This window comes from Struthio camelus, chromosome 4 (assembly GCF_040807025.1).
Source record: "Struthio camelus isolate bStrCam1 chromosome 4, bStrCam1.hap1, whole genome shotgun sequence".
NCBI classification, from domain to species: domain Eukaryota; kingdom Metazoa; phylum Chordata; class Aves; order Struthioniformes; family Struthionidae; genus Struthio; species Struthio camelus.
The window spans coordinates 38,331,428-38,358,243 of NC_090945.1; the positions used below are offsets into that span (position 1 = coordinate 38,331,428).

Sequence of the window (26,816 nt, forward strand, 5' to 3'; positions counted from 1 at the left end):
TACCTGCAAGGAGCTTTGCATAGGCTTAGCAACTGAAAGAATTCAAGTTTATACAACCTTGTAGTAATGCAGCAATTCTGACTAAGTCTAAACCAGGAGACTGGTTTTTCCCCAGAGAAGAGGCTGGCATTTTCTCTGCTGAGGGAACTGCCGGGAATATACCTGTGAATAAACAAACAGTATGCCTAGAAAAGAATTACATATATGTTCAGAAGAAACTGCCATATGTATCCAGTAACGATCATCAGGTATACATTAAAAAAAAAAAAAAAATATATATATATATATAAGGGAGCTGCAATGCAGACTATATGTATCTTCACTCCAAAAGGCTGCAATTGTACCTGAAGTTAGCTATCAGTACAGACAAGGCTAGCACAAAAGGTCTGCAGTTTTGTCTTCCACTGTGGCTAATCGAGGTAAATCCCTAAACCAGAGCTGAAATACAGACCTCAATTTTTGACACAGAAAGGGAAAATTATCTGAACCTTAGTCAGTTCGGACTTTAGTCTACTAAGCTATCTCTGTAATGGGAAAATAGAGAGGTAAATCAGCACTACCTCTTTCTACATCAGGAAAACACACATCTTCCTGTAACAAGAGGCAAAAATCAAAGAAAATTTACTGATTAAATGTAACCTCATAGTTAAAACTATGATCCAAACTGTCAGCATCAGTGTGTGATGTTTAAACTGCCTTTCTTCTTTCTCAAGCACTGAGATTCTCCACTTGCCTTTCTATACAAAATTACCTACTTTATAAAATGTAAGGCAGCGCTGCCATTTAATTCTGCACAAATATTACTAAAAATTCTTATGAAAATCAGTAAGGCACCCTTTATTAAGGGCAAGAAAAAATAGCATTTACTACAGAAAAAATTACTGTCCTTTGACTGTACGTGGCATTTGAACATAACAGTTAAATTTAATTGTTAGGAATCTCAAGAATTTTGCATGAGAAAGCTGAACTAGGTAGCCCAGCTCTCAGATAAGCCACAAACTATATTAGGGACAAGCACATGTTGCAAGCAGAGCCCATGTATCAATTAGCAAGCTTCACGATCCACTTACTGACTAAGGAAAACTAGCAGAGTAGCAATTATTTTATGTCCATTTTACCTAAAAAGTAAAATTGCCCTACACCTTCACTTGAAAAAGACAGGAGTATAGCTAAATATCAGCAAATGAAACCATTTCTTAATATTACTTAACATAGCTATTAGTAAGTGAAAAGTAGTTCCAAAAAAAAAGTCTGCATTTGGAGTAAAGGCGTATGCCATAGGTTAGGACGGAAAGGGAAGAACTTAGAATCACCTCTATCTGCAGAAAAATTGAGAATCTGCATTCCTTCCATGGATGCTTCAGTATTTTACAAACTACATCTTCAAAGCAGTTGTTGAACATTTCTGAATGATTCTGCATGCCTGGAATCATTACCAACTAAGCTATGCAGTATACAAATGAGAAAGATCACAAAACTTACCAATATTGATTGGTATTAACCTTCTAACTTTATTACAATGCAATAGAAAAATAAGGCTCTGCATCTGACGAGTTCAAATTTTCCTAAACTACACGGGTCTTAAATAAAATAAAAGAAAAAAGTTAGAATGAAAGCAGGAAAAGTTTTTTTCTTCTCATTTTTACAAAACTTGCTTCAAAATAATTAGACTGTCTTGCAGTAGTAAAGATCATTAATTGTTTATTTATCCTAAGGCACTTACTCAACACATTGCACTTTTGTGCTGAGTTCAGAATAACTAAAGGAAGGGAGAGGAAGAAAAATTGCAAATTCTTTAGCTTTTACTGATAGTGAGGTGAAAGAAGCTTTAATTAAAAAGGAGAAACACGCTCAGAAGTAGAGTGAGAGAAACAATAAAAAATTTTTTCTATTGCCAACATTTTTTTCCAACAGTTAGAGCAATTCTTAATGTGTTTCCTTTTTGACAACACTTCAACTTTTTTTTTTTTTTAACTGAGTAATAATTCAGTTAAAAGCATTGCTGTAATTGTTACACATCTCAGGAGATGAGAGGCATGAAGACACTCTACAAGCTATGTGTGATCCCTGCAAAAAATCAAGATAGAGAAAATTAACCTCTTTCTGTAGATTGAACTTTTTTCTTTCTGTTGTGTACTCAGAGTCAAGAAATACATATTAAATTTCTAATGCACAAGTTATTAAGGAGTGTTTAATACTTATTTCTAAAAGGAAATATTCCTACATCATTTCATATATCGGAAATTGATTTCTCCATAGATTAAAAAATACTGAGTCCTTCTGTTCCAGTTGTATTTATTTACTTCGAATTTTTAGCTGCAGGAGTGGGGAAAACCTGTGCAGAGAAACACTGCATGACTCCCAGTAGGACTGCAGCAAAGCAATAGCAGCACCCTCTGGTGCTGAAAAATGGATACAAATATTAACATGCATTGTTACAAAGCGACTATCTCACCTAGGCGCAATGTTTAAAGCTTGTTGTCTAAACTGAGTACATCCAAGGATCAGCATTTCTGCAATTGATCTTGATTTACTCATATCTCTACAGAGCTTTTAATTTCCTACTAACCTTCTGCTACTGAATTTAGAGTTTCACACAACAGAACCCCTTTCAATTCAAATATGCACAAATTTAGTTCCCTTCAATTTTAAAAATTAATTCTCTTATTCCATACAAAACCAAAATTACTGAAAAGCAAGGCCTTTATATCCATGTGTTCCCTGGAACAGGGTATCACAGAATCACAGAATGGTTGAGGTTGGAAGGGACCTCTGGAGATCATCTAGTCCAACCCCCCTGCTCAAGCAGGGTCCTCTTGATAGAGCACACTGCACAGCATCGCGTCTAGGCAGGTTTTGAATACCTCCAGGAAAGGAGACGCCACCACCTCTCTGGGCAACCTGTGCCAGTGCTCTGTCACCCTCACAGCAAAGAAGTCTTTCCTCAGGTTCAGACAGAACTGCCTGTGTTTCAGTTTCTGCCCACTGCCTCTTGTCCTGTTGCTGGGCACCACGGAGAACGGTCTGGCCCCATCCTCTTGACGCCTTCCCTTCAGATACTTGTACACATTCATGAGATCCCCTCTCAAGTCTTCTCTTCTCCAGGCTCAACAGGCCCAGCTCTCTCAGCCTTTCCTCACAGGACAGATGCTCCAGTCCCCTCAGCATCTTCGTAGCCCTCCGCTAGACTCGCTCCAGCAGTGCCATGTCTCTCTTGCACTGGGGAGCCCAGAATTGGACACAGTACTCCAGGTGAGGCCTCCCCAGGGCTGAGTAGAGGGGCAGGATCACCTCCCTCCACCTGCTGGCAACACTCTGCCTCATGCAACACAGAACGTGGCCTAGAATGTGGCATTCTTGGCCACGCGAGCACATTGCTGGCTCATGCTTAACTAGTCCAGCAGGACTCCCAGGTCCTTCTCTGCAATTCTACTTTCCAGCAGGTCAGCCCCCAGCCTGTACTGGTGCCTGCCTGGGGTCATTCCTCCCTAGGTGCAGGACCTTGCACTTGCCTTTGCTGAACCTCAGGAGGTTCCTCTCTGCCCAACTCTACAGTCTGTCCAGGTCCCTCTGAATGGCAGCACAGTCTTCTGGTGTGTCAGCCACTCCCCCCAGTTCTGTATCATCAGCAAACTGGCTGAGAGGTAGGAAGTAGGGTAGGAAAAGTCCGTGCCAGTCTGCACTACTCCAGAACTGAAAGTTAAGTATATGAGCATGTATATTTAGATCTGTTTCAGAATTTTTAAGATGAACTTTTTAACTGCAAGGGACAGCTCTTCACGGGGTGCATACTGGCCTAGATCCCCTGAAGTCAACATAACTTCCTTTCTCTGTCTCTCTCTCCTCCACTCTCCAGGGTCAATGACCAAAGAAAAAGCAAGCTTGGAATAACATGATATCCAAAAAAGTTATATATCGACATATATCAACACAGACACACACACACACACAGAAAGCCCTCAGTGAGCTATGGCCAAACAGGCAGGGCAGAACCTGAGATCAGAGGACACTGCCATCAAAGCGTGCCATCGGCTTACAGGAAAACTCATCTGCTTCTCAGCCTTTGCCATTGTTGTATAAAAAGCATCTATAAAAATCATCTTACCAGCTTTAGTAAGAAAGCTCAAATATGGCAACTCCTGAAAGGATATTAAAGTGCTCTTTGTGGTTATAGATCCATCTATACATCCTTTCAAGAATTTCTTTGTCTTCATTTCAGCTAATGTGGTTTCTGGTACTCAGGAAGCTCTGGTTAACCAACAAAGCAGTCACCACTACAGCCACGATCCTGCAACAAGCAAACGCACATCTGAAGAAGAGACTATCTCAGAAAGTTAGTGCAAGGTTTTGTATTATAGAACTACAAGTCCTTTAAGAGGAGTCAGACGCACTCTCACATAACATATCGAGCACATCCCGAATAGTTCTTCCTGAAAGAAGTAACACTTTCACATTCATATACACTCATTTGCTAAATCTCAGTGACAGCCTTGAGAGAAGAAAAGGAAATACGTGTCTAAGTAAGAGGGCTCGGCTAGGCCTACGAAGCCTTTTTTGAACATTGCCTGTTGTCCAGAACCACCGAGCATCTCCTTAAGGCAGGCTCCAACACTCCTTTAAAATCCCTCCAGACAAGTGGAGCAGACAACCACCATTCCTGAAAGCAAGACCAAAACCAATGGCCACGCATTATCTAGCCATCCTCCTGCTCTACCTGCTGACTTGGATTTTAAAATTCGGGTCCTTATAGAATAAGCAAACGCACCTTGAACACCATTTGGCATTTTCTCCCTTCAAAACACAGTCTGTAGACAAATATCAAATGGTTACGGGAATTCCACTTGGAAACAAAGGGCACGGTGTGGAAAGAAGAAACTGCCTCAGCATTCAAAACGGCAGCTGCCTAAAACGGGAGGCAGACGCCTAGATGAACAAAGGCTGCCATTCGCATAGCTCCCAACAACTGTTTCCTACAAGTACAACTCAAGCCTTCGCCATGGACATAACTAACTGCGTCTTCTGGTTTCTGCATTAACTTCAGACCCTTTGCCTGTTTTGCCACAGACCACCTTCAAGCATGCAAGCAGGAGTAAGGAAGGAGACATGCCTCGATCCCTTGCTTTGACATACAGCACGCAGATGCCTTTGTAGCTGCTAGTCTGATGTGAAGCCCTTGTTTCGCCTGCTCATAGAAATCTGTGATAGCATTTGCTGGAATATAGCTAACTTGGCAGGCATTCGTCTTTTCAGTTTTTTTTAAAGTGATTGTTTCCTAACTAAGGTGGCTTCAACAGGAGATGCATTTGTATTACATAATGTAGAATTTTAGATAAAGAAGAATCAATAGAACAAAGGCAAAAATTCAAGGTAGCTTGGCTATAAGTGATCATGCTTCCCTCCACCCCCAATATATGCCATGTCCAAACCAAAGCTGAATTAACCTCTGAATTATTACAATTGTTTTAGAACATTTTCTAAGACGAACAAGAAACCAGCGTTCCCCAAATAAGAAAAAATCACAGCAGTCAAACACAAAAACAACTCGTCTTGAAGGAAACTGAAAACAGCAATTAAAACCAACAGATTAAAGTATACTGAAGATGACAATCAGTAATATAAAAAGAACTAACAAACTAGGCGTTTAGAACTTGTTAGGTAAAACAAACAAAAACAGAAAAATTGAGTGACTGAAAAACAATACATAATACGATCAAAATGATCTTCAAGAACTAGGGCAACCAAAATATTCCAGAAATCTCCAGTAAGCCTAATGGTATACTGAAAAAATTTAGAAAGGAAACAGAGGACAACCTTACGCTGAAAGGCAGGCACCAGTTCAGGAGACAATAACGCAGTGGTTGACACAGAACAGGATTAATAGAGTTTATAATACAGTTACTGCCAATTTTTCCATAAAATCATGCTGATTATCACCTATCTCATAAACATCAATTTTGATAAAGATAATACTGCTGGCATAATATATTTGTTAACATGACCTTTTTAGGAATATGAACACAGATCTATAAACAATTTAAAGTAAGCAAGGATGTTGATTTACATAAACTATTTCCCAATGATGGCAACTACTATATGCTCTTATCATTTACTGTAGGATAAAAGCATTTATAAGAGCAGTTACCATGAGATATCCGATGCATTGCAAGTGTAATGTTTGCCCACGTTGTGGTTAATTGCTATATGACCATCCCTAACGAACTGGCATGATACAAAGTCAGAGAATACTCAAAATACACACATATACAAAAACAATGCAACAAGTGGGGAATCATCAAGTGCACTTTTCTAAAATGGTCCTGCACATATCATTTGCTCCGTCCTCACGCATTACTTAATATTTTTATACAGCAGACATGACAAACAACATTTGCACAGCACACAGACTGTGGGGAGCGAAAATTAACAAACTGGACAAATCACTGATAAGTATCTGATAAGGTACACTGGACACAAGAAAACTCTATTCGCTTTAATACAACCAAATGCCAATTCTTATTCTAGGAACAGAGAACACAGAACAGAAGGCACACACTTACAGAACAGAAGGCTCTCTGAAAAAGGCTTGCATCATGTTGGACAAAGCAGTTGAACATGAGATTCCAATGCAATGCTGCAGTCAAAAGCGTTAACGTGATCGTTTGCTATATAAACAGGTAAATGTATAGCATGAACAAATTCTACTTGGCATGGGTGTAGTTGCTACTGGAGTTCTAATCTCAGTTCTGGCATCTACAACTCAGGAAAGATATTCAAAAAAAATCAGAGAGAGTGTTCAGGGAAATATCATGACAGGGACAGAAAAAAATAGAAAAATATGCCCAACAGACACACGGTATCCTAATTATTTACATTTCAGAGACCTTTCAGGGCAAATCGATCACTCCATGTACATGAAAGAAGGAAATACTTATTACAGAGCCCTCTGGTGCAACAGAGAAATAATATAATGTAATGGCAAAAAAAAAAAAAAAAAAAAGGGTGGGGGGGAATGCAGAGCAGAATAAAGACGCAAAATTTTAAACAGTGATGGCAATTAATTGAAACAATTCAGCAAGAGTTGAGGTAGATTTACCTTTGCTGGAGTTTCATTCTTTACCCAAGTGAAATGTTTCCAAAAATATGCTTTAGTTTGCACAGGAGTCAATACAAAGCACCCTCACATTTTATGCAGAAAACAGATTATCACAATGGCCCTTCTGGATTCCTAAGCTCTGGCTGGTTAATGGAACAAAGCATCTCCCGAACCATCTGCCTTCCCCTAAGTGCATACGTCCTTTAGTCATATAACATTTTCACGACATTATGGTGGCAATTATCTGAATTGCTTACATGGAGTGGTAATGTTAGGCAAATATTTACATATTTTACACATATATTTTTTTTTAATACCTTCTGATGCAATTTATCAGCTAAAGCACAGTGAGCTTGCCATTGGCAAGTGGAAGTCCAGGCAGCAGGCAGCAAACTCAACTAAGACACATTATGGTATTATGTGGGAACCTTGCCTTTTATTTCCTTAACATCATAGGATCCCACAAAACCAAAACACACACACACACACACACACACACACACAAAATCAGGTTAGACAGAAACTTTACATTTAGTAGTTTAAGAGGAAAGGAATAAAAAGTAGAAGGACAAGAAACACAGTTATCAAACAATTAATATGAGCTGCATAATGCTATGACAGTAGCAGTTGCTATTTTACTCAGTTTCACTATTATCTCTTGATACTTGGTAGTGATGAAAACACAGCAGAAGCTGCCAATATTGCTGCATACGACTAGACCAAACCAGTGAGCGAGTTGGATCAGCAATGGATGCCTCTGAGGAGCCAGGTTTATGTCCGACACGCAAACAGAAAGCAGAAGGTGCGGAACTCATCTCAGCTGATATTGGTGACGCAAAGCAAGTTTCACAAGAGTACAGAGTACAGCAAGGGGGTAGGCAATTCAGCCAGAAGAAAGCATGAGAAGTGTACTGGACTACAAATACTGAGCAGCATATCTGAAAAGCTAAAAACGAGTCTATCGGTTTTGAGTGTCTTGGGAAGAGTCCATCTTCAACAGGTGGAACCAGAAATCACTTGTAAATACAGTTGATGAGTCTACAGATGCTACTTTTTCTTCTCAAAACGGCACATTCACCACTCATGTTTACTTTTTCTCTAGAACGCAATTCATCCATGCCCTGGCACAGCTGTATTCTATATTTCTTAACACAGAATATGGTTCTATGGTTAAATTTAGGGCTATTTAGAAATTTGCAAAATTAATGTGACATTATGTCTTACTGGGTAATCGTGACCTAGAGCAGTGCCAGCTCAAGCTGTGCTCTACCTGTGCTGTTCCTTCAGTTAAAACTCTTAAAATAGGGCCGTGCAGTGAATCAAGAACAATTCTCAGATATAGTTCACTACCCAGTTCCCCAAACAATTCTTGCAGGACTGCAACCTGGGGGCAGAACATAAAAACAAAATGCAAAGCAGCTATCACATCGCACAGACATTGTCTATCTATATAAAAACATTTCAGACAAGTTCCTTCAGGTTTAACCATTTTCAAATTTAATTTACAGCAAATATAACCTTAAAAAAAAAAAGTACTCATTATTGGAAATGATAAAAAGAGCTTCAGAACTGACCACTACTGAAAGCCATGTTCTGTTCTGTCTGCATATATTTTGAGTACGGTTATTTACAAAGCACTTCATAGTTTCTGATTCAAAGACTTTTAATGTATTTTTAAGTGTAAAAATTTCTTACATTAAATATCAGCTCCAAACTGAATGGATGTAGGTTGCTATATATCATGCAACAAGTCACACTGAATTTGGGGAAATCAAAGTATCCAAATAAAACTGAAAATCTGAATTATAAAGAGTCAGATGAATCATAGGAAATTTTGTCTGTATCATACTATTTCACTCCAAATTAGAAAGCGTGTACTTCTGTATCTAGAATAATCAATATAGAATTCTATCTTTTTCTAAAAACTTGTGCAAAAGCATTGTACAAGGACTTTTCAAAAATGTTAGTCAGCAGAGATACTTTAAATATACTGGTGAATCAGATGCTAACTGCCAATACTTAAAACATTGTGGCAGTTTCAAGAAACAAATTATCACCCCCTTTACCTGCTCTAGTGTATCTTTGAGATTGATTTCTATTGAGACATTTACATTCATACTCAAACACACAGGGAAGCCAGTTAACTTAGGGATTTGCTGTGCTTTCGTTTTGTGTTTTACCCCAGTTTTCTGAAAAAGTACATTGCAAAGTTTTTTTTTTAATTGTTGTTTTGTTTTTCTAAAGGTGGTAGACAGGGTGAGGTGTTTTATAAGATAAAGTTAGTTTCTCAGCCTCCCATTGATGATTTAAAAAAAAAAAAAAAAAAGTTGGCACATAGGCCTAGGAACAACATTCATGCACACAGCCACTCGCCTTCTCCTCCCTTTTATTAGCGAATATCATTCCTTTCATTATTCTTTCAGGTTTCGCTGCTACAAAGAGTGACAGAATTCCTCCTTCTTGAGGAATTTGGAAAACAGGGTGAACTGCTAATGAACACTAGACACTTTTTAGTTCTATAACGTTAGGTGAGATCGGTAGCACCAATAAATGCAAACATTTATCTTCAAATGTTTTTTGCAAACTGGAAGTTCCCATCAATTATTACACGTAAATTTCAAGCTCCTCAAAGATATAATACACAACATATAATGACTTTATAAATACATTCAACATATTATATAATGACTTTGCAATTAAATAACTGGCTGTTACTCTTTCTTTACCCTGTATTTTGTCAATGAATTCACTAGGACCTGGCTAAAAGGAAGAATGTGAGATTTCTGTAATATTCCACCCTAAATCTCTTCTTACAATGTGTTCATCTAAACTCTGAGAACCAGACCTTCTCACAGGTGAGCACACATGCACAATTGCTTTCCTTCCCTCACGCTTTCATTGAAAAGTGAAACAACACAAATGACCCCTGGAGGATCTTAGGAACTGTATGAATTAGTGTATGAAAATATGATTAAAAAAAACCAACCTTTTGAACATAAACCTCAAAGCTCTATTCCCTGAAACGAATAGGAGAATTTGTTCATGTCAAATGCATGCATATAATTTGATTACTAATAGCTAAAACAGTTTAGTTTATTAAGAATTAATGCAATTCAGAAATGATTTATGAGGTCAAATCCTTCCTCATTCTAAAGCTTTAGTTTAAGTTAAATATTCAAATTATTTTCCAAAACCAGAGTTGCTAAAGCTTAGAATAGAAAAAAATTAAATTTCTCACCTTTGTCTTTATGTAGAATGGCGATGACTGGTGCATAGGCAAGTCCATGAGGCTATTGGAATTTGTAACACTATTACTGTTAGTATGTTCTTCTTCTCTACTGCTGTCATCTGACTGATCAAAATCATCACTCTCCTGGTCCATTTCCTCCTCCTCTTCCACCTCCTCATCTTGATCACCAGCATGTTCATCATCATCTTCTTCCTCTTGATTACAACTGGATCCTTCATCCACCGTAATAAGTCTATTGTTATTTTCTTCTAACTGTTCTTGCTGGAATTCATGTCTGTCACCAAATCCAGGGTCTTCTCCACCTATCTCCCCATTCCTCCCAATGTGCTGCTCCTCTTGTTGTCGTCTCTGCTGCTGCTGCTGCTGCTCCTCTTCTACAACTCGATTCATCTGCTCCTCATCTATTTGGCTGGAGGAAGCATTACCTCGAAGAGATCCACCGGTTCGTCGCCTCTTACTGCCCACAGAGAGCAGATCCTGATTCATTTCCAAAAGCCAGCTTGCTACTTCTTGGACCTTGGCTAGGCTATCTGAAGATGCAAATGCTTTCACATTCTAAGGAGACAAAAAAGAAAAAAAGTGGGAGGTTACAGAGGTTAAATATTTGATTACATAAAGCATTAAAAACTTATTTTACTGGCTTACTCCTGAAAACTTTAAATTCCACGAAACAAGGAATAATTTCTACTTGACACAGAACTGGAAAACCCCAGTAGACATTAGGCATAGAAGTGAAGTCTGCAGCAAGAAAGTTATTTTACTGTCAGTTTGATCATGATCTCTCCAAGCACTAGACATTGTGCAAAATTCAAAAGAACAAACAACTTGCCCCTTTAGAGAATCCACAAAAATCATTAACGTTCACGTTAACAGACAGTCAAAGTATCTGATATTGCCTACTAAAAACTGGACATAAGTAATTCTCAAATGGCATTATATTTTCCTTCTCATTTGATTATTGGCTTTGTATATTACTCACAATTAATGAACTGTTTTTGGCCTTATGTCCTAAGAGCAGGCACATTTTCAGGTATAAAGTTTCATTTCTTGTTACTATAACTTTCTTTTAGATTTAAAAAAAAAAAAAAACTTAAAAGCCACGAATGAAGACACTTATTACTTTTAAGTCTTTTAAATTGGCCACAGAGACATCCAGTGGCCAAAAGTCATAATCACTATTTAGCCCTGCAGGCCTAATGACAAAGGTACCTTGCTAGGCAAAAACACTATTAGAACATAGCTGGATTCTCCAAAATCTAACAAGCTACAAGAATTGTTAAATGAAACTTTTAGCAGTTCACAAGTTGTCAAATTTGGATGCCTATTAATGGAAATTGAAAAATACTAACACTAAATAAACAGGAGGCAGTTTCTAAACTGTCTGAAAACTTTGCTACACATGTTCAGGCAAGCAAGACACAGGAACAGAGATATAGCACAATCTAATTAGATCTTAAATTTAGTATCAAGATTGCCAGCCCTACAAGCAATCCCCCTAGGTTCACACATCTTGAAGCCAGTTCCTCTGGCCGTAGATCAAAAGTTGTTTTCATAACGTTGTACCATAAAAGCCACAGAAGCACATTTACGGATATTTTTGAAGTCTTGCTTTGAGAAGGTTTCACAAATGATTCACTTATAAGAACATAGCATTCTGCATGCTTGTCCCCTCTGTCTTAAGGGCGCAATTCTTAAATTTGAAAGATGTGCTTCTCATGTTTCCACATATATAACCAGACAACGGCCCCCAAATAAATCCTTATGAGCTCAAAAGGTGAAATACATGTTCCAGAGGAAATGTCCACTAGCAATTAGTTCCAATCAATGAACTAGAAGCTAATACTAAAAGATAATTCCTTACACATGTCAAGGAAGGACACAAGGAAGCAAGTGGAACTGTGCTGACTTCTGCTTTTATCAATGGAAAAAAGCATTAGGGCATTGGGGTGCGCATGGCCCAAAACAGAAGGGAATGATGCCACCCTTGAGTGCAAGGAGCATCAAGAGCAACTGTGTGTAGCTTTTTCTCTGTAGTAACACCTGAGACAGATGCCAGGAAGAGGACATTCCATGAGAAAGGTTCGCATTTAACGTTTTCCCCCAAAGCCTAGAAGCCTGAGCATACTGGAGTGATGTTTAACAAAGCCATTTCTTCAGCAAATATGTCAAATTTAGTTGTGAATATAATCTGAGGTCAGCACAATTTATTAATTAGGCTTGCTATCTTGTTTGAACGTTATTAACATTACAACAGTGTATCTTAATTTCTCACAGCAAAAGAAAAAAATTAGTTTTTTGGAAGCATTAAATCATTAAAAAATGGGTAACTAAGAAAAGGCCAAACAAGACATTTACATCTTCAAGAAGATGTAGAAAATTTAACATCAATAGTCATACCTGAAGCTTAAAAATATTACCTGCATTTTTTCACCATCAACAGCATTATTTTAAATATATGCATCAATTATCTGTTTAGGATACACTTTATAAAGTTGTAAATGCTATAAATGTTAAAATTTTAAATTTCCATAATTTAATACATACTTTCAATTTGTATCTACAAGTAACTAACATGAAAGGGTCAACACTGAAATACTGTAGTACCATCAGATCCAGCTGAATGCTTAAATGACAAAAATAACGCTATTGTTAATGCCCAAATGAATGTTAATGCCCATATTGTTAATATGCCCAAATGAAATTCCAGGCAATTAAAAGTAATTTGTACTATTATATATTTTTAAGTATTCCTCCATTTTGGCAGGCAGCAATCAGGATTTCGTAAAACTATCTTTAGCCAATACATGACTTCAGTTTTGAAGTACATATTTGCAAGAACGAACTCAACTTTTTCTTCCAATAGTCGATAAAATGCTTTATCAAAATTTAATTACAAGCAGTGTTTCATCAGAAAGCATCAATATGCAAAGTGCTGATACATTTACTAAAGAACAGATGGATGTGCATTATCTGAGAGATTTGAAACATTAAAGCTGCCTTCTGTCACGTAAGTGCTTTCAGAATTATCTACTGTCAGCTAATACACAAGACAATCTTTCCATATATAAGGTAGATAAGGAGTAGTAGTCTGCAGGAAGAGATATAGTTATAAATCTCAGACAACTAAGATGTCATGCTCTTAGCTAGTGCAATGCCTCCTTCACTTGTGCTTTCGGAGCCCCCTGCTCAAACTAGCTAAACCTCAACACTGACGCAGGAGCTGTGGCTTTTCTACCTCCCTAGACTGCAAGGAGATTTTTTACATAGATGCCAAAACACTTCAGCGCAATGGCAATGCTTACATATATATAGATAAACACGCAAAACTCATTAAAATTGGTCAACAAGTTTAACACGCAACTTTCAGGGAAATTTCTAACACTTATAGCAGGCCACTATATGGGGAAAGGGAAATCTAAAGAATCCCTAAAAACAAATGGAAGGCTCAGAATTGATCCAACAGTAAATTCGGAGCTGAATACTTCTTATGCAGAACTCTCCAGTATTATACGTTAAATTCACAGAGAAGAAAGCACAAAAATAACACAGAGCAACAGTTGCTGAAAGCCACCTGTAAGAAACACCAAGCAACACTGGGAAACTATGGAAAAAACTCCTCAGGTTTATCTACCACAACAGATTCCATTCTGGGCTGAGAAGGAAGATGACTTTACACCTTGCTTTGGTGCTGAAATATCTGTCTGTCTAGTACATACAAAAGTTGTTAAACGTTTTTAATATATACAAAACCATATAACTATTTTTAAAAGAAATTGCTTGCAAAATCGCCACCACTACTGCTGATTTTTGTTTTGATTTTAATTCAAATTTTATTCATTTTTATTACTTGAAACAGTAAGAAAAACAATAAGGGAAAGGAAGGGGGGAAAGAGTGGGAGGGTGGAAACAGAGAGAGGAAGGGTGGGAGCAGAGAGGGTGGAGGCAGAAAGTTTTTTTTCCCAAAGTGTGGCAGATCTTACCTTACGATTACAGGGAGCTGGATTGACTTAGTCATTAATTTAAGTCATGCTAAGACTGATCAGCATAGCAATTAGTAAAAAGGCAGAGAACAGTGTATCAGGCAAATCACAGCTGACACAGTTTATGGGCAATGGACATTCACAGAATAAATATTTGAGACTACAGATTTAGTAGACAAAGATAATCGTACTAACACATAGATAGACCTCCATAGATACTTGATTAAATCCTGCCTAACCTACTAATAAAAACAACCCTATAAAAATCGAGCTATATTAAACTGAATAATACTGATTTAATGGAGAGGTAAAAAGGTAGAAAGGGAAAACTGCCATCCCACCCAAGCTAAAGATCTCCTATGGCTTCATTTCAACATCCTGATCTACCTTCCGAAAGAAAATAAAATCCCTGCAGGCACAGTCTGCCAAAGCCTCCCAGGGGCAAAGCGGTGCGGGCAGTAGCAGGCAGCGCGGTGCCATAGGGGCAGACCGGGCGGCTGCACCACTGCTGCAGAGGAGCCAGCAGCCGCACGAGGCACCTGCTGGGGAGGGCGCAGGGCTGCTCTTTCTACACTAGCTCTGAGCCCCGGGGCCAAAACTCCCATTACAAGCTGGAGGGCGTCTCCTGGGTTAGTTTCATCTACAACGCACCCAGTTTGTGCGATCGGGGACTGCTGTGCTTTAACTGTATTGCAGAGCCTGTGTGGGCAATCAGGAGACGCTTGAAAGATGTGCTCCTGAGCCAAATTGAAACTAAAGCCCTAAGCATAAATGTACTTACCTGTACGGTGGGTACCCATTAGCACTGCCAGCCACCTACAGCTTGTTAAGTCTAACTGAAAAATGCACATACAAAGATAAATCAATGCAATTAACACAGATAAGATTGTGCACCATATTCTAGAAAAAAAAGAGATTCTGACTGTATGGTTGTGGTAGCTAACAGCAGAAACACTATGACCAACCTATGAGACTTACTGAAGAAAACGTTCAATATATTCATCTGATTACTGGCTACAGAGCTCCTACATGCGACAGAGATTTTGAATAACAGCAAAGTAACAAACTAAAACCACCACCATGCAACGTCCGGAAACCAAAGACGCACAAAGTCAAATGGAGAATCCACGGCTTCCCTTCGTAGGGCATGGCAGCAGGCAGTTATCCTCATGCAAGGCTCTGAATCAAGGCAAGGTACTCGAGACATGCCACAGCCCAAACCAAAGTTTGGAACTTTACACAAAAGTTACAGGAGATTAATTTGTCTGTATTACACAGGATGGCAAACCAGATGATAGTAACGGCTTCCCCAGACATAAAATTCTGAGTTTAATACACTGTACTGAAGAGGCAAACAAACAAACCTCCCCTATTTCATCATCGCCAAATGTTGATTAGAGCAAGATCAATAAAGGGCTTAAAAAACATTCAGTAACTGTTTTGATCAAAATAAAAATACATCCTAGCGCATCTTATTCACAAAAAGACAAACACACATGCATTTTTTCAGACAGAGTAAATTACTACTTCCAAACATATACACACCTCAATTCCCTCACCCAGCCAACTCCATTATTCACAGCCCCAAGTTCCGGAATAAATTAGCAGCTACACAAGATTTTCTGCTCCTGTTCTTCTGCCCTCCTGCCCAGCAAATCCCTGCCACCACCTTTTTCCTTTACTTGAAACTGCAATCAGCAGACAAGATAGAGTGGAGCAACGCACGTCACCTTTCTGCTGAGTGAGAAGTTATCCTGCTCCCTTACGTACTCTTTCTAGATACTTTAACAGTCACTTTGTGCTGTTTACTCAGTGCAAAGTGGTCAAAATAACCCACACTGATACAAAAGTTCTCCCCGAATTACTTACTCATGCCAAATATCAATCTGACAGCACACAAAACCCTAGATTTAATATTCATTAAATTAAAAAACCTCCACAACTAAAGTTTCCTGTGCAAGTTTAATTTAAGTCCAGCTCCCTCTAATCTTCCTGTGTGGCCAGTTTTAATTACCTCTCCTCCCTACTACAATCTGGCCCCAACTTCATATCTACATCCACAGGCTTTTCATTGAGTCTGTGTCCTAACCTCCCCCTCCTCAAGCTTTTTGCATGAGGACAGTCACATCTGCTCTACTGCAAGACGTCACCCCCTTCTGTTCACCTGCTTCTCTTAACCAGCCTCTTACTCCAGACCTCACCCCTTTTCTCCCTAACTCATCATCCAAACTTTCCTTCTTCCAGGACTGTCTCTTAATCCAGCTCCCTCTCTAATCCTATGCCTCAGTCTCCTAATTCCCTTTAGCCTGAAGTGGTACTTTTCAGTCCCAGGCTCTTTGCTCCACCGTGATCAAATCCATGCAGAAAATGAATGGATTTAGAGGAGAGGGACAAGAGCTGGCAATGGGCAGTTAACAGAAACTTAACAGGGCAAGGTCCCCTGCTATCAGTTACCGTGGAAAATACAAAGAAATGATTAAAAAAGAAAATTTAGTTTTTAACTCTTGGCTGGAAGAAGAATGAGGTATTGAGGACCTATCACGCAATCCCAACTCTCTTAGTTGACATAGGTATAGTATTTAACATAGGGTAACATATGAAATAACACACAAAAATCACTATAGAAAAAAGAATACAACAAGTAGTTTAGGAAATATGAACCACTACTGCAACAATTTACATCAGTTTAGCAGTACTTAAGCTGAGTGGTGTGATGAGGAAATATCAGAGAAAGTAGATAGATGAACTGGGACTTTTCACGGGAAAAGTCTGATAGAAACATCTTGAGTTGCAAGCTGTCAACATATTTATTCTTAACCTTAGATTAAGATAAAATATGTATGATCATGAATAATTATCCTATACCAATGTAGATATTTTATATTACTAAAATCATAAAAGGAGAGAGCAGCTCTGATTGTTTAAGAATGAAAGTTTTTTTTTAAATGTACCCATCCTCTCTTCTCTTTACATTTGATTTTTGGTATGGTTCCACACACTCTTGGATAACTAATCTAAATAATATCTAAATAATACTGTTATTTATAGTGATTACCTCAATAAAATGACTGCTACAGAGACGATGGCTGGTTTGGTCTTTCCACTAACTGCTAGCTAAAGAAAAAGCAACAATCTGTAAACAAATGCAAGTTAACCATCACATGTGACTAAGGAAAGGTTTTCTCTCCTTTTTCCCCCCTCAGAAAATGAAAAGCAGAAAAAAGCTTCAAGTGTAGTTTAAAAGATGCCAAGCTTTCCAGTAACTACTGAAAACAACATAAAACAGACAAGTCTTCTATATCATCCTCCATGCCTTCACTTAATCTTGAATATTTAGCAGTGCCTATTTTCTCATGGAAAAAAATCTCTGAGCTTAAAAGGTAAGGTATGCAATTCTCAGTTACATTGCTTATCCTGTCTGTTTTGATAGCTTTACCATGATTTGGGTTCTTGCATTAAAATTTTTTACCTTTTTGTAAATAAAGTGTATCTTGCATAAGGAATACCTTTTTTCTATAAATCAAATTACTACAGGAAGCCTTACTATTGCTAGCAATAGCACAATCATGCTTGTATGATCAATTTAGGAAAGCAGGTTTTTATCCATTAACATTTTTGGCCTCATCTAACCTATGCCTTTTGTGCATACTAATTAGGAGCTTCTTGCCAAAACCAAACACTAAACTACATATATCAGCAACATAAACAGAGTATCTTCAGCTGCATTAGTCAAAGAGCACGTGGGCTGAAAGATTCTCAGATTAGAAAAACTCAAGCAGTTAATTATACCACCTTCAAATTTACAAATGCTGTTGCATGCCTAATTCACATGGGCTAGAAACACAGAAATAGAACCACCTCAACTCTTGCTTCACGCTAAATGCACATAATACAGAAGCTCTGCCAAAAAAAATACCACAAATCTTCACATAGCTAGGGTGACAACTCTTACAGACCAAAAGGAGCACTAAGTAGTTTTTAAAATTTCACAGCTTCAGGTAATTTTGTAGTTGTATCTCCTCCCCTCCCCAAAAGTAAGTAAATGAGGCTTGTGGGGCTGTCGTATTTATGATAGCTTTTCCAAACCTGCCCCAAAATCTGCACAGTACTAAGCGTTGTCTTCTACTTTTTACACGGGCATTTCTGCCCTCAAATAAACACCTGTTCCTTGTATCAAAGGCCCTTGAGGTCACTTCTGCAGCATCTTCTACAGCACCACTCGTAGGGACCTCCCCAGCTGCCTGGAAGATCATCTGTTGGGGACATTTTTATGCACCTCTAGGCCTTTTACCCCTAGTAAAAGGGTTGGAGTGGCAGTAAGGATCGCTCTCCTAGTTTTGCTTTCTAGTAGCAAACGCTAGTTGCGCTATGCTTGGATGCTCCCATTTCACGGAAAACACTCTACTGAATACACGCATAAGATTAAGCTATAGGTTTCAACAGAAGGAACTATGAGCCTTAACTATGAAGCCCAGAATAATTATTCAATAACTTTTATTTTAAGTGAACAGGCAATGTGATTATCATGCAGAAACTACTACTTTGGTACTAACTATCCAGCTGGACAGGGATCTAATCTAACAGGCAAAAGTGAAGCAAGATCCAATCACTGAATGCTCAAACTAGAAAAATCCAAACTGGAATTAACTATGAGGATAATTATTCACTGTAATAGCTTACTAGCAAGAGCAAATCCATCACCACTCCAGGTCTTAAATTAGAAACATACTCTATCTTAGCTTTAAAAATACACTGAAAAGTAGAGTGTGCCTCATCTCATCCACAGCTACTACAGCGCAGTTAGCTGACTGCCTCTCCCTGGGTATATACACAAACAAGAGCTGCTGTTGTCACCTCCTCTCATTTCTAACGGTGACATACAAGCTAAATGAGTTAGGGAACTACTCATTAACCTGTGTCTACTTCCGCTACTTCCATCGTGGAGTTATTTCAAGACTACGAAGCTTAACACACAGGTTAGCATGGCCCAGCCAGAGCAACCTTAACGTAGATTTTTTTTTTTTCCTGAATCCACAACAGTGCTAAACACGGCCCCTGGGCTGGGATGTGTTTCCAAAGGAAAAACCTATAGATCTTAGCAGTGTGTTATGCTAAACTGCTCTGTGAATGCGTTCACATAGTCCGTCAGCTAACATGGTGCTGCTTTCCAAAGCACTACCATAAGAGCAATATATAAATAACTTCCAAGCAGAGTTACTCATTATTAATGCAAACTCTTCTGAAGGCAAAAGCAAAATAGCATTTGGCAGCAAGAACACTGCCATTAAGGCACTGGGTCTAAAAACCTCAAAGTGATTTATAGAGAACCCAACTGACTTCTCTGTCTCTGTTTTTTTCCTGCTCACTAATCATAAAAGTCATTTTGGGTACACTTCCCCAAATGATGGGTTTTACTGATACTGAATTGCAATTTTACCAGATGGCTGGTGTCAGCTTCTGGCAAAAAGGTGGCATGATTTCTTGGACAGAATCTCCATATCCAAATGCTGCAGCAGGAAGTGCAGCAGGATCGGGCAGACACACAAAACAGAAGAGACGGCCAAAAAAAAAAAAAATTTTCACTTAGACCACAGAGCCAAAAAGAGAGACAGAAAAAGTCAACTTTAATTTAAGCAGGGGAATACACCTTGAGGACAAACAGCAACTAAATTAGGTTAGGTTTAAACTAACTCAGCAAAGTTTAAAAGGAAGAAAGGGGAAGAAATCAGTGTCAAGTACTAAAGTCTTCCCTGCTTCAGAATCATTTCAGACAGACAGCTCTAACACGCAATGACAACACAGGAACTGATGAAAATACACACACACTTTTTGAAAATTCTTCTAGTAGTGAAAAAGTAAAAGACAGCAGGACTTAAGCCGAAGAAAGTGTGAATTAAGAGCAGTGACTGCAAGCTAACGAGTATTTGTAATTGAACAATTAAAAAAAGTTTGAAGTAAATATCCCCTTTTAAGCAAGTCTTAAAGATGGCACACAGAACCATACTACCTCAAACGACCAAGAATAATCATTTCCCTTTACTCCCAATAAGCTTCAAGGCATAGAACAGTATTTTCAAGAAGCAGGATATAATACAGTCTCCTAAGAATGACTAAAGAAGCAAAGGAGAAGCAATGCAGGTTATGCAATGAAAAGCTCTTTATCTCTTTAGTCTGTTCTGACACAGGTGCCCACATCAGAACTCAGGCTAAGACTTACCCTGGCTCATTATCGAGGGGGTGGGGAGAGTGCGTATGTGTGTACACATACACACACACACATATATATATACACACATATACATATATATATATAAATGAAGAAAGGTAGAAATAAGACAAGAATACAGCCAGACAGTACAGTCAAATCTTCACCTTTTTTTCCTGTTCAGATAGAAACAAGGCGAGCAACGTCCACAGGAGAAATCCACCTATATATAGCATTTTATTTGTAACTGGAAAATATTTTTGCCTAATAACTTCATATATCAGGGGAAAAAAGGGGGACAGTTTGAATTCCTTATGAAGGCAATCTTTACTCAGCCTACATTTATTGTCACCTACCTTGTAGGATCGTACTTCCAGCCACCTCTCTCCTAAAACATCAGTCTCCCAGTTTTCCTTGTCTTGTAAGTTTGATTCTAAACACATCTTCACTGAGAGAGGTTAAAGGAAGGAATCTTCACGCTCTGGTCAGCATACAATCACCTCCTAATACTTCCTACACTACTTTTTTTTTTTTTTTTAAACTGAATTCAGAATTTTAATCTGGAAAATAATGTTTATTTTGTAAAGAAGCAAACACTGTAAACACCTACATAAGAACTCTCTGTCCTCTAGAAATAGCTTTTTTTTTTTTTTTTTTAAATGAAGTGCATGTCTCTCCCTTTCCCCTAATCTTTCTTTTATTCAGAATGACCTATCCCAGAGACATTAAGGGGACAGCCCACAGCACCTCTGGCACATAGGCTAATAAGCCTGGTAAGTCATTAACATCACTGAATGAGTCAGTAATAAAAAGAGCTCTAAAGCTGAATGCATAACATAGGTCACATGGTCCAACGTATCTGTAAATAGATTAAATTAAGCAGCAACTATTACCTCATTTAAAACCTAACATTTTCAGACCAACTTGCTAGAGAAGATTATCAGTTAATTTGTACAAATGAGGAATACCCAATCAGAGATTAAACAGTTTATCTGTTAATCTCAATACTATACTTCTCTCATTCCCAGTCTTCCTACGTTATTCCAAGCATTTAGGGAGATGACAGTCAAGAAGGAAAAAACAAACAAAAACAACCCCCAGATCTTGCCAAGCTATCACTTTCTATCTGAAGATCCATATTGGACAATCCTTTTTCACAGCTACTGCCAAATATTTATTTTAAGTTTCCTGTTTTCAGTTGCCCATTTTTAAAGACGTCTAAAGGACTATTATCTAAATTGTTCAGATGTCATGTAGTCCTAATTGCTAGGAAAAAAAATGAAGTAATTCTATCAGTATTGCTAGAGCAGCTGGGAATAAGAGGCTGTAATATAGTATGGACAATAGATAATTTCATATTTGGGTTTACTTTGGCAGAGTTATAAACTGAATTTGTGAGATAAAAGGCAGCTGTGGATAGGGTTGGAGTAGAAAACATGCTTCATGTAAGCAACACAAGACATTAACATTGGTATTTTACTAGTGGTTTTTTTTTTTTTTTTTTTGAGAAAACCAGCTCAGTCTCATTTCCATGAGGTTGCTGTAAAAGAACAAGGAATAATATATGTTTTACAAAGAATGCCCATCTGTTCAGTGTCCCAGTTCATATCTGAAGAAATCTTCAGCTCTGTACATTCAATCAGATTTTTGGTAGTACCCACTGGGCAATATTGGCTCCATTCTGAAAGCTGTATTTTCAAAGATGAACTTGAAATCATGTACTTTCTTCCACAGCCGGTCAATGAACTCATAAAATGCTTTTGCATCAACATCTGATAGGAATCCTTTCCTCTGTTTTTCTTCCTTTTAAATAAAAGCAAGTAGTATGAAGAAAGAGAAAGAAAACAGAATGGCCGCAATTACCAAACTTGCTGAAATCTGTTAATACATTGGCGTGTTTGGATTTTCAGCATCTTCAGTAGCAGAAAGATGCAAATAAAACAAGCTCACATACTACTAGGAGCCAGCAGAACAATTTCCCTTTCTTAGTGTCTCACTTAACAACAACAATAACAAAAAAAACAATTAGGGTCTCCACATGGTACTGAAAAAGCAAATGCCTCCTCATTAACCTCACCCTCCAGAACACTGCTTACCACACATTGGTTCTTAAGTGTTACGGTCCGTGCGTCACTGGGAAGCCTTCCGGGAGCAAATCTAAAATCTGACCTTGCAGAACAACGAGGCACTTGCTGACAAACAGCCTGTAAGATAGCCAGGGTAGAAGGAAGACGATATCCCAACCTGTCTAAGCGAAGCTGGCCCCTGCCCAAACAGACTCTTAGCAGGCTCCACTGGAGAAATGGAAATGGTTGCAATTATTGTTATTGGTTTAATGCCCTTAAAATGGTCTCTGAGAATCTTATTTCAGTAACTGATTAAGCAGCATGGTTCAGCAGTAGGGTATTTGCCTAACAACCCAAGGAAATCTAAATTTGCTTGGCCAAACTATTTCTGTGACCAGGACAGCAATTTTTGAAATCTGCATGATCAGAGATGAAACCAGCTAAGAGCATTAGGTGGCCTAAGATATTAATGCCAGCGAGGCATTCAAGCATTCTCTCAAATTGCATGAAGCAATCAACTTTGAATAGTCTATGTCTCTACTCCACAATTACGGATTGAGATTACTAGTACCTTCCTACTAAAGAAAGGTGCTGTGATGATACAAGCAGTAAAAAAGACAAGTCCATGACAGGAAAGAACTGACCAGAGACAGCAAACAAATCATTTATCTGAACTACCATCTAAAAGACATACTGGTACAGCATGTGCAAATATAAGCAATCTTAAAATTTTAAACTGGGATCATAATTAGATTGCATAGAATAACAGATTGTAGAGAGATATCCAACTAAAGTGGTTTGAGAGGCTATTGCCTCTCTGCCACAGGACACTGTCCCCGAAGCTCTATCAATAAAGTCAACTATTTGAGTGCTCCCTAATCTACTCCAGACAAAGTCAGGCAAATTAACTTAAACTGGTGATTTGATCTTCTTTATATGATGTTGCTGGCTCTGGATTAAACATGACTAATGTGAACTGCTTTAAGGTCAGTGGAGCTTACACTCTTCCAACAGAGGACAAATAACAGCTGGGGACCAATTAACAACTTGCACCACTGCAAAATAAACAAGTATCCATAAACTGGAAGTTTTCTCTTCCATAAAAGCAAGTCATGTTTCCTTGTTACTATTAGGGATCTAAAACCGACTACGTGCGGCTCACCAAAGCCTCACAATAAAGACTTAAATCAACACACTTGCCCAACAGCTTACTATGTTCTTTAAAATTATCAAAAGGAGTTCTAGACAACCAAAATAGGTATGTTATTTTCTATGGCTCAGAACAAAGTTAAGGAGGTAATTTTTTAACTGAAAGTTAGTGATATATTCCCTCACCTTCCTCTCCACATAAATATGGCTACACTGGCACAACTAATTCACCTCCCTGTATGAACAGAGTTGTATAAGTAAAAGTTACTTGATATTAGCTTAACAGCACCCCCATAGCAGAGCGACAACGGCAACGAATGCAGAAGTACAGAAGGCAAAACTGCTGCCTTAAACACATTGGCATATTTCTTGGTTCAGCTGTACCTCGCAAGTGCTTGCTTTACCATTTCCTCATTTTAAGTTCAAAACGGATTGATACATCAATCAGTGATTAATTTCAACATCAGTAACGTGGTTCAGCTTGAACTGGACCATAACAGCAAATCCTCACACAGCACAGAAAAAAATTCTCTTACCTTCACCTTCATCTCTAACTGCTTATGTAGAAGGTAAATTGATACAGCATAAATACTGGAAAATTGGTGGTGAGTACTAGACCTATGTGAAAGAGGTTTTATCTTCGAATTGAGTTTCATTTGTTCTCCTTTCTCCCTCCCTGCACAACGGTTGACACTCAAAGAACTTGCTTTTACAGTCTGATGCACCAGCTATTAGTATGGTCAAACATTAGATCAGACAACAACTAGGTAGGTAAACATTTCCAGTATTTTGAAGCTTTTTTCCTCCATTTTTTCCTTATTTTCTCCTTGACAATGCCTTCAAATATAAACAGGGCTAGTCTTAGCACCACTTCGTAGTAGACCATGCAGAAAAAGCACTCTAGAATCCTTTTCCAAGTATGAGTAGATTGCTTTAAGAACAAAGATAGAGAATATTCATCAAAGAAGCTAATTTTCCACTTCTACCTTTTTAAATGTTTGTGTATCACTTCCCTGACAGACCATAAAACAAAAAAGTTATCAATTCTAAATGAGTATCTTTGAAACACAGTCAGCAAAAATTACACTGTAAGCATGCGTGCATCCTATACAGACTCCAATCTCACTAAACCAGTCTGTCAGAGTTATATATATGATCGGCAGTTTCTCATACTTATGTGGAAAGGCATGCAGGGCTAGGATAGTTTCTTTGCAACTGTGAGCCCATCACAGGGCAGTTGCAAACAGGAAGAACCGAGATCAGCGTCTTCACCGACCTTTTCCACAGAACAGCCCACGCTCCTAACTTCTCAAGGGTGTTGTCAGCGCATATACACATAGGTAATCGCTACCTTTCTTGGTCAACTGAGCCAAACAGCATCAGCTATATTGATCAAATGAAGACTGCACTGCTGCCCTTCCAAACTTGGCACCTGCCCTTGCTGCCATGTCAAGTGTATGGTGTTTTACAAAAGTCAGCAGCTATGCCACACAGCTGCCTTGCAGATCTTGGAGATCAGCACATTTCTGAAGCAAGTAGATGAAGTTGTCCAGGCCCCTGTGAAGCGTATGTTGACGTTCAGGGGGAGAGGCTTGTCAGACAGCTGATAACAGGTGGAAATTCAGAGAGCAGCTGATACAGCACAATCTCTGAAACAGATTGCTTGCCTCCTTATTGTGCCAGATGCACCCACCAATGGAGAGGAGAAGGGAGCCCGAAGGGTCTGACCCAGTTGACACAAGAGAAGGGACTTCTGGACACACTGAGCAGGTAGGGCACGTTTCTGGATTGTCTGCTCATTTGTTTTCTAACAGAGAAAAGCTGTTTGACAAAAAGACTGGTAAAATAACTGACCGATTCAAAACAAATTTTGAGACCGCTTTCAAATTAGTTCAGAACGTGGTTTTATCACCACCATGTAAAAATAAAGTGGCCAATAGTCCAGCTACTAACAGCTATATTTCACTATGACTGTTTCTGCCAATCTAACGGCAAATAGGAACACTTCCAGGATAATACATTGGCTGGCAGTAACAGCAACACCTTAAAAAAACAGGGCATCCGCATTTGTCCTCACAGGAAAAACTGGCTGAGGTCAAGTCCTTTGACAGGCTTGGCTTGAAGCTCATAAACTTGGCCTTACAGTGACCATTCTCGCTCCCATAATACATAGTTTTATTAATAACTGTAATGCTCCCTCACTAACAGCTCAACATCTCAAAAGGTCAAGCATTAAACTGAGAAAACCAGCATACTGTGCAGACCACGTCGACAATGCAAAGTCCAATTCATTCATCATGGCCTTCAAAGTCTGCTCCTACTTTTATTTTTCTTATCAACTGTGAGCTTCCATATTCTCAGGTGGAAGACTGATTAATAAATGGCACCATTCTATCCAAAGTTCAGAAACAACTTTTTGGTCAACAGGATGTAGGAGTCAGCTACTTGCTCAACAGAAGCAATGATTAGGTATAAATTATTCTTCTATAATGATATAAGAAAATATGGTTGAACTTTCTAGGGTATTTACATTTTCTTTCCTATCATTTCAACATCTGGGAAAATATCCAGCAATCAAATTTCCTCCAATAAGAACTCTGGAAAAAAAACTAGGCTCTGAGAAATGATGTTTTTTTCCTGGTGACATCACTTACAGATTTTATCAAAGACTGGCAAGAACATACTTCCTATCATAACAGTGCAGTGGTACAGTACTGAAATCCATTCCCTTGCAGTTCATAGCCATTCTGAAAGGTACTGAAGTTAACACTGGGTAACAGTACCAATGGAGTCTATAGATTTGAACTTACTCCTTTGACGCTAGTGAGATCGAGCATACGCTTCCAGGATGTCCTTTCCTCCTGGATAGACATTGACCTGAAACCCGCCCTGCTCCTGCCAGGGGCTTCTAGTACCTTGTTTCAACACCTGCAATAACTACTTTGACACTTAGGGCACAAACTGTTTCAGGACAATGTTGACTCTTCTGTCAAGGAACTGATTGCTTGAAAAGTACTCGTCAGTGTAAATTTGGGCAGTCAAGGTTCTCGACTTCTGGAACTTCTGGCCCAAA

General features: G+C 38.6%; 1 protein-coding gene across 3 annotated transcripts in view; it reads right to left on the reverse strand.

Annotated features, from left to right (window-relative positions):
* The window catches only part of FBXW7 (F-box and WD repeat domain containing 7), a 191,148-nt gene that overhangs the window by 94,839 nt on the left and 69,493 nt on the right, over positions 1–26,816 (reverse strand). For all 3 annotated transcript variants that reach the window (XM_068942291.1, XM_068942292.1, XM_068942290.1), the window contains exon 2: positions 10,332–10,898. In XM_068942291.1, coding sequence (XP_068798392.1) covers positions 10,332–10,829 — 498 coding nt within the window. In that variant the 5' untranslated portion in view covers positions 10,830–10,898. The remainder of the gene's footprint in view (positions 1–10,331; positions 10,899–26,816) is intronic.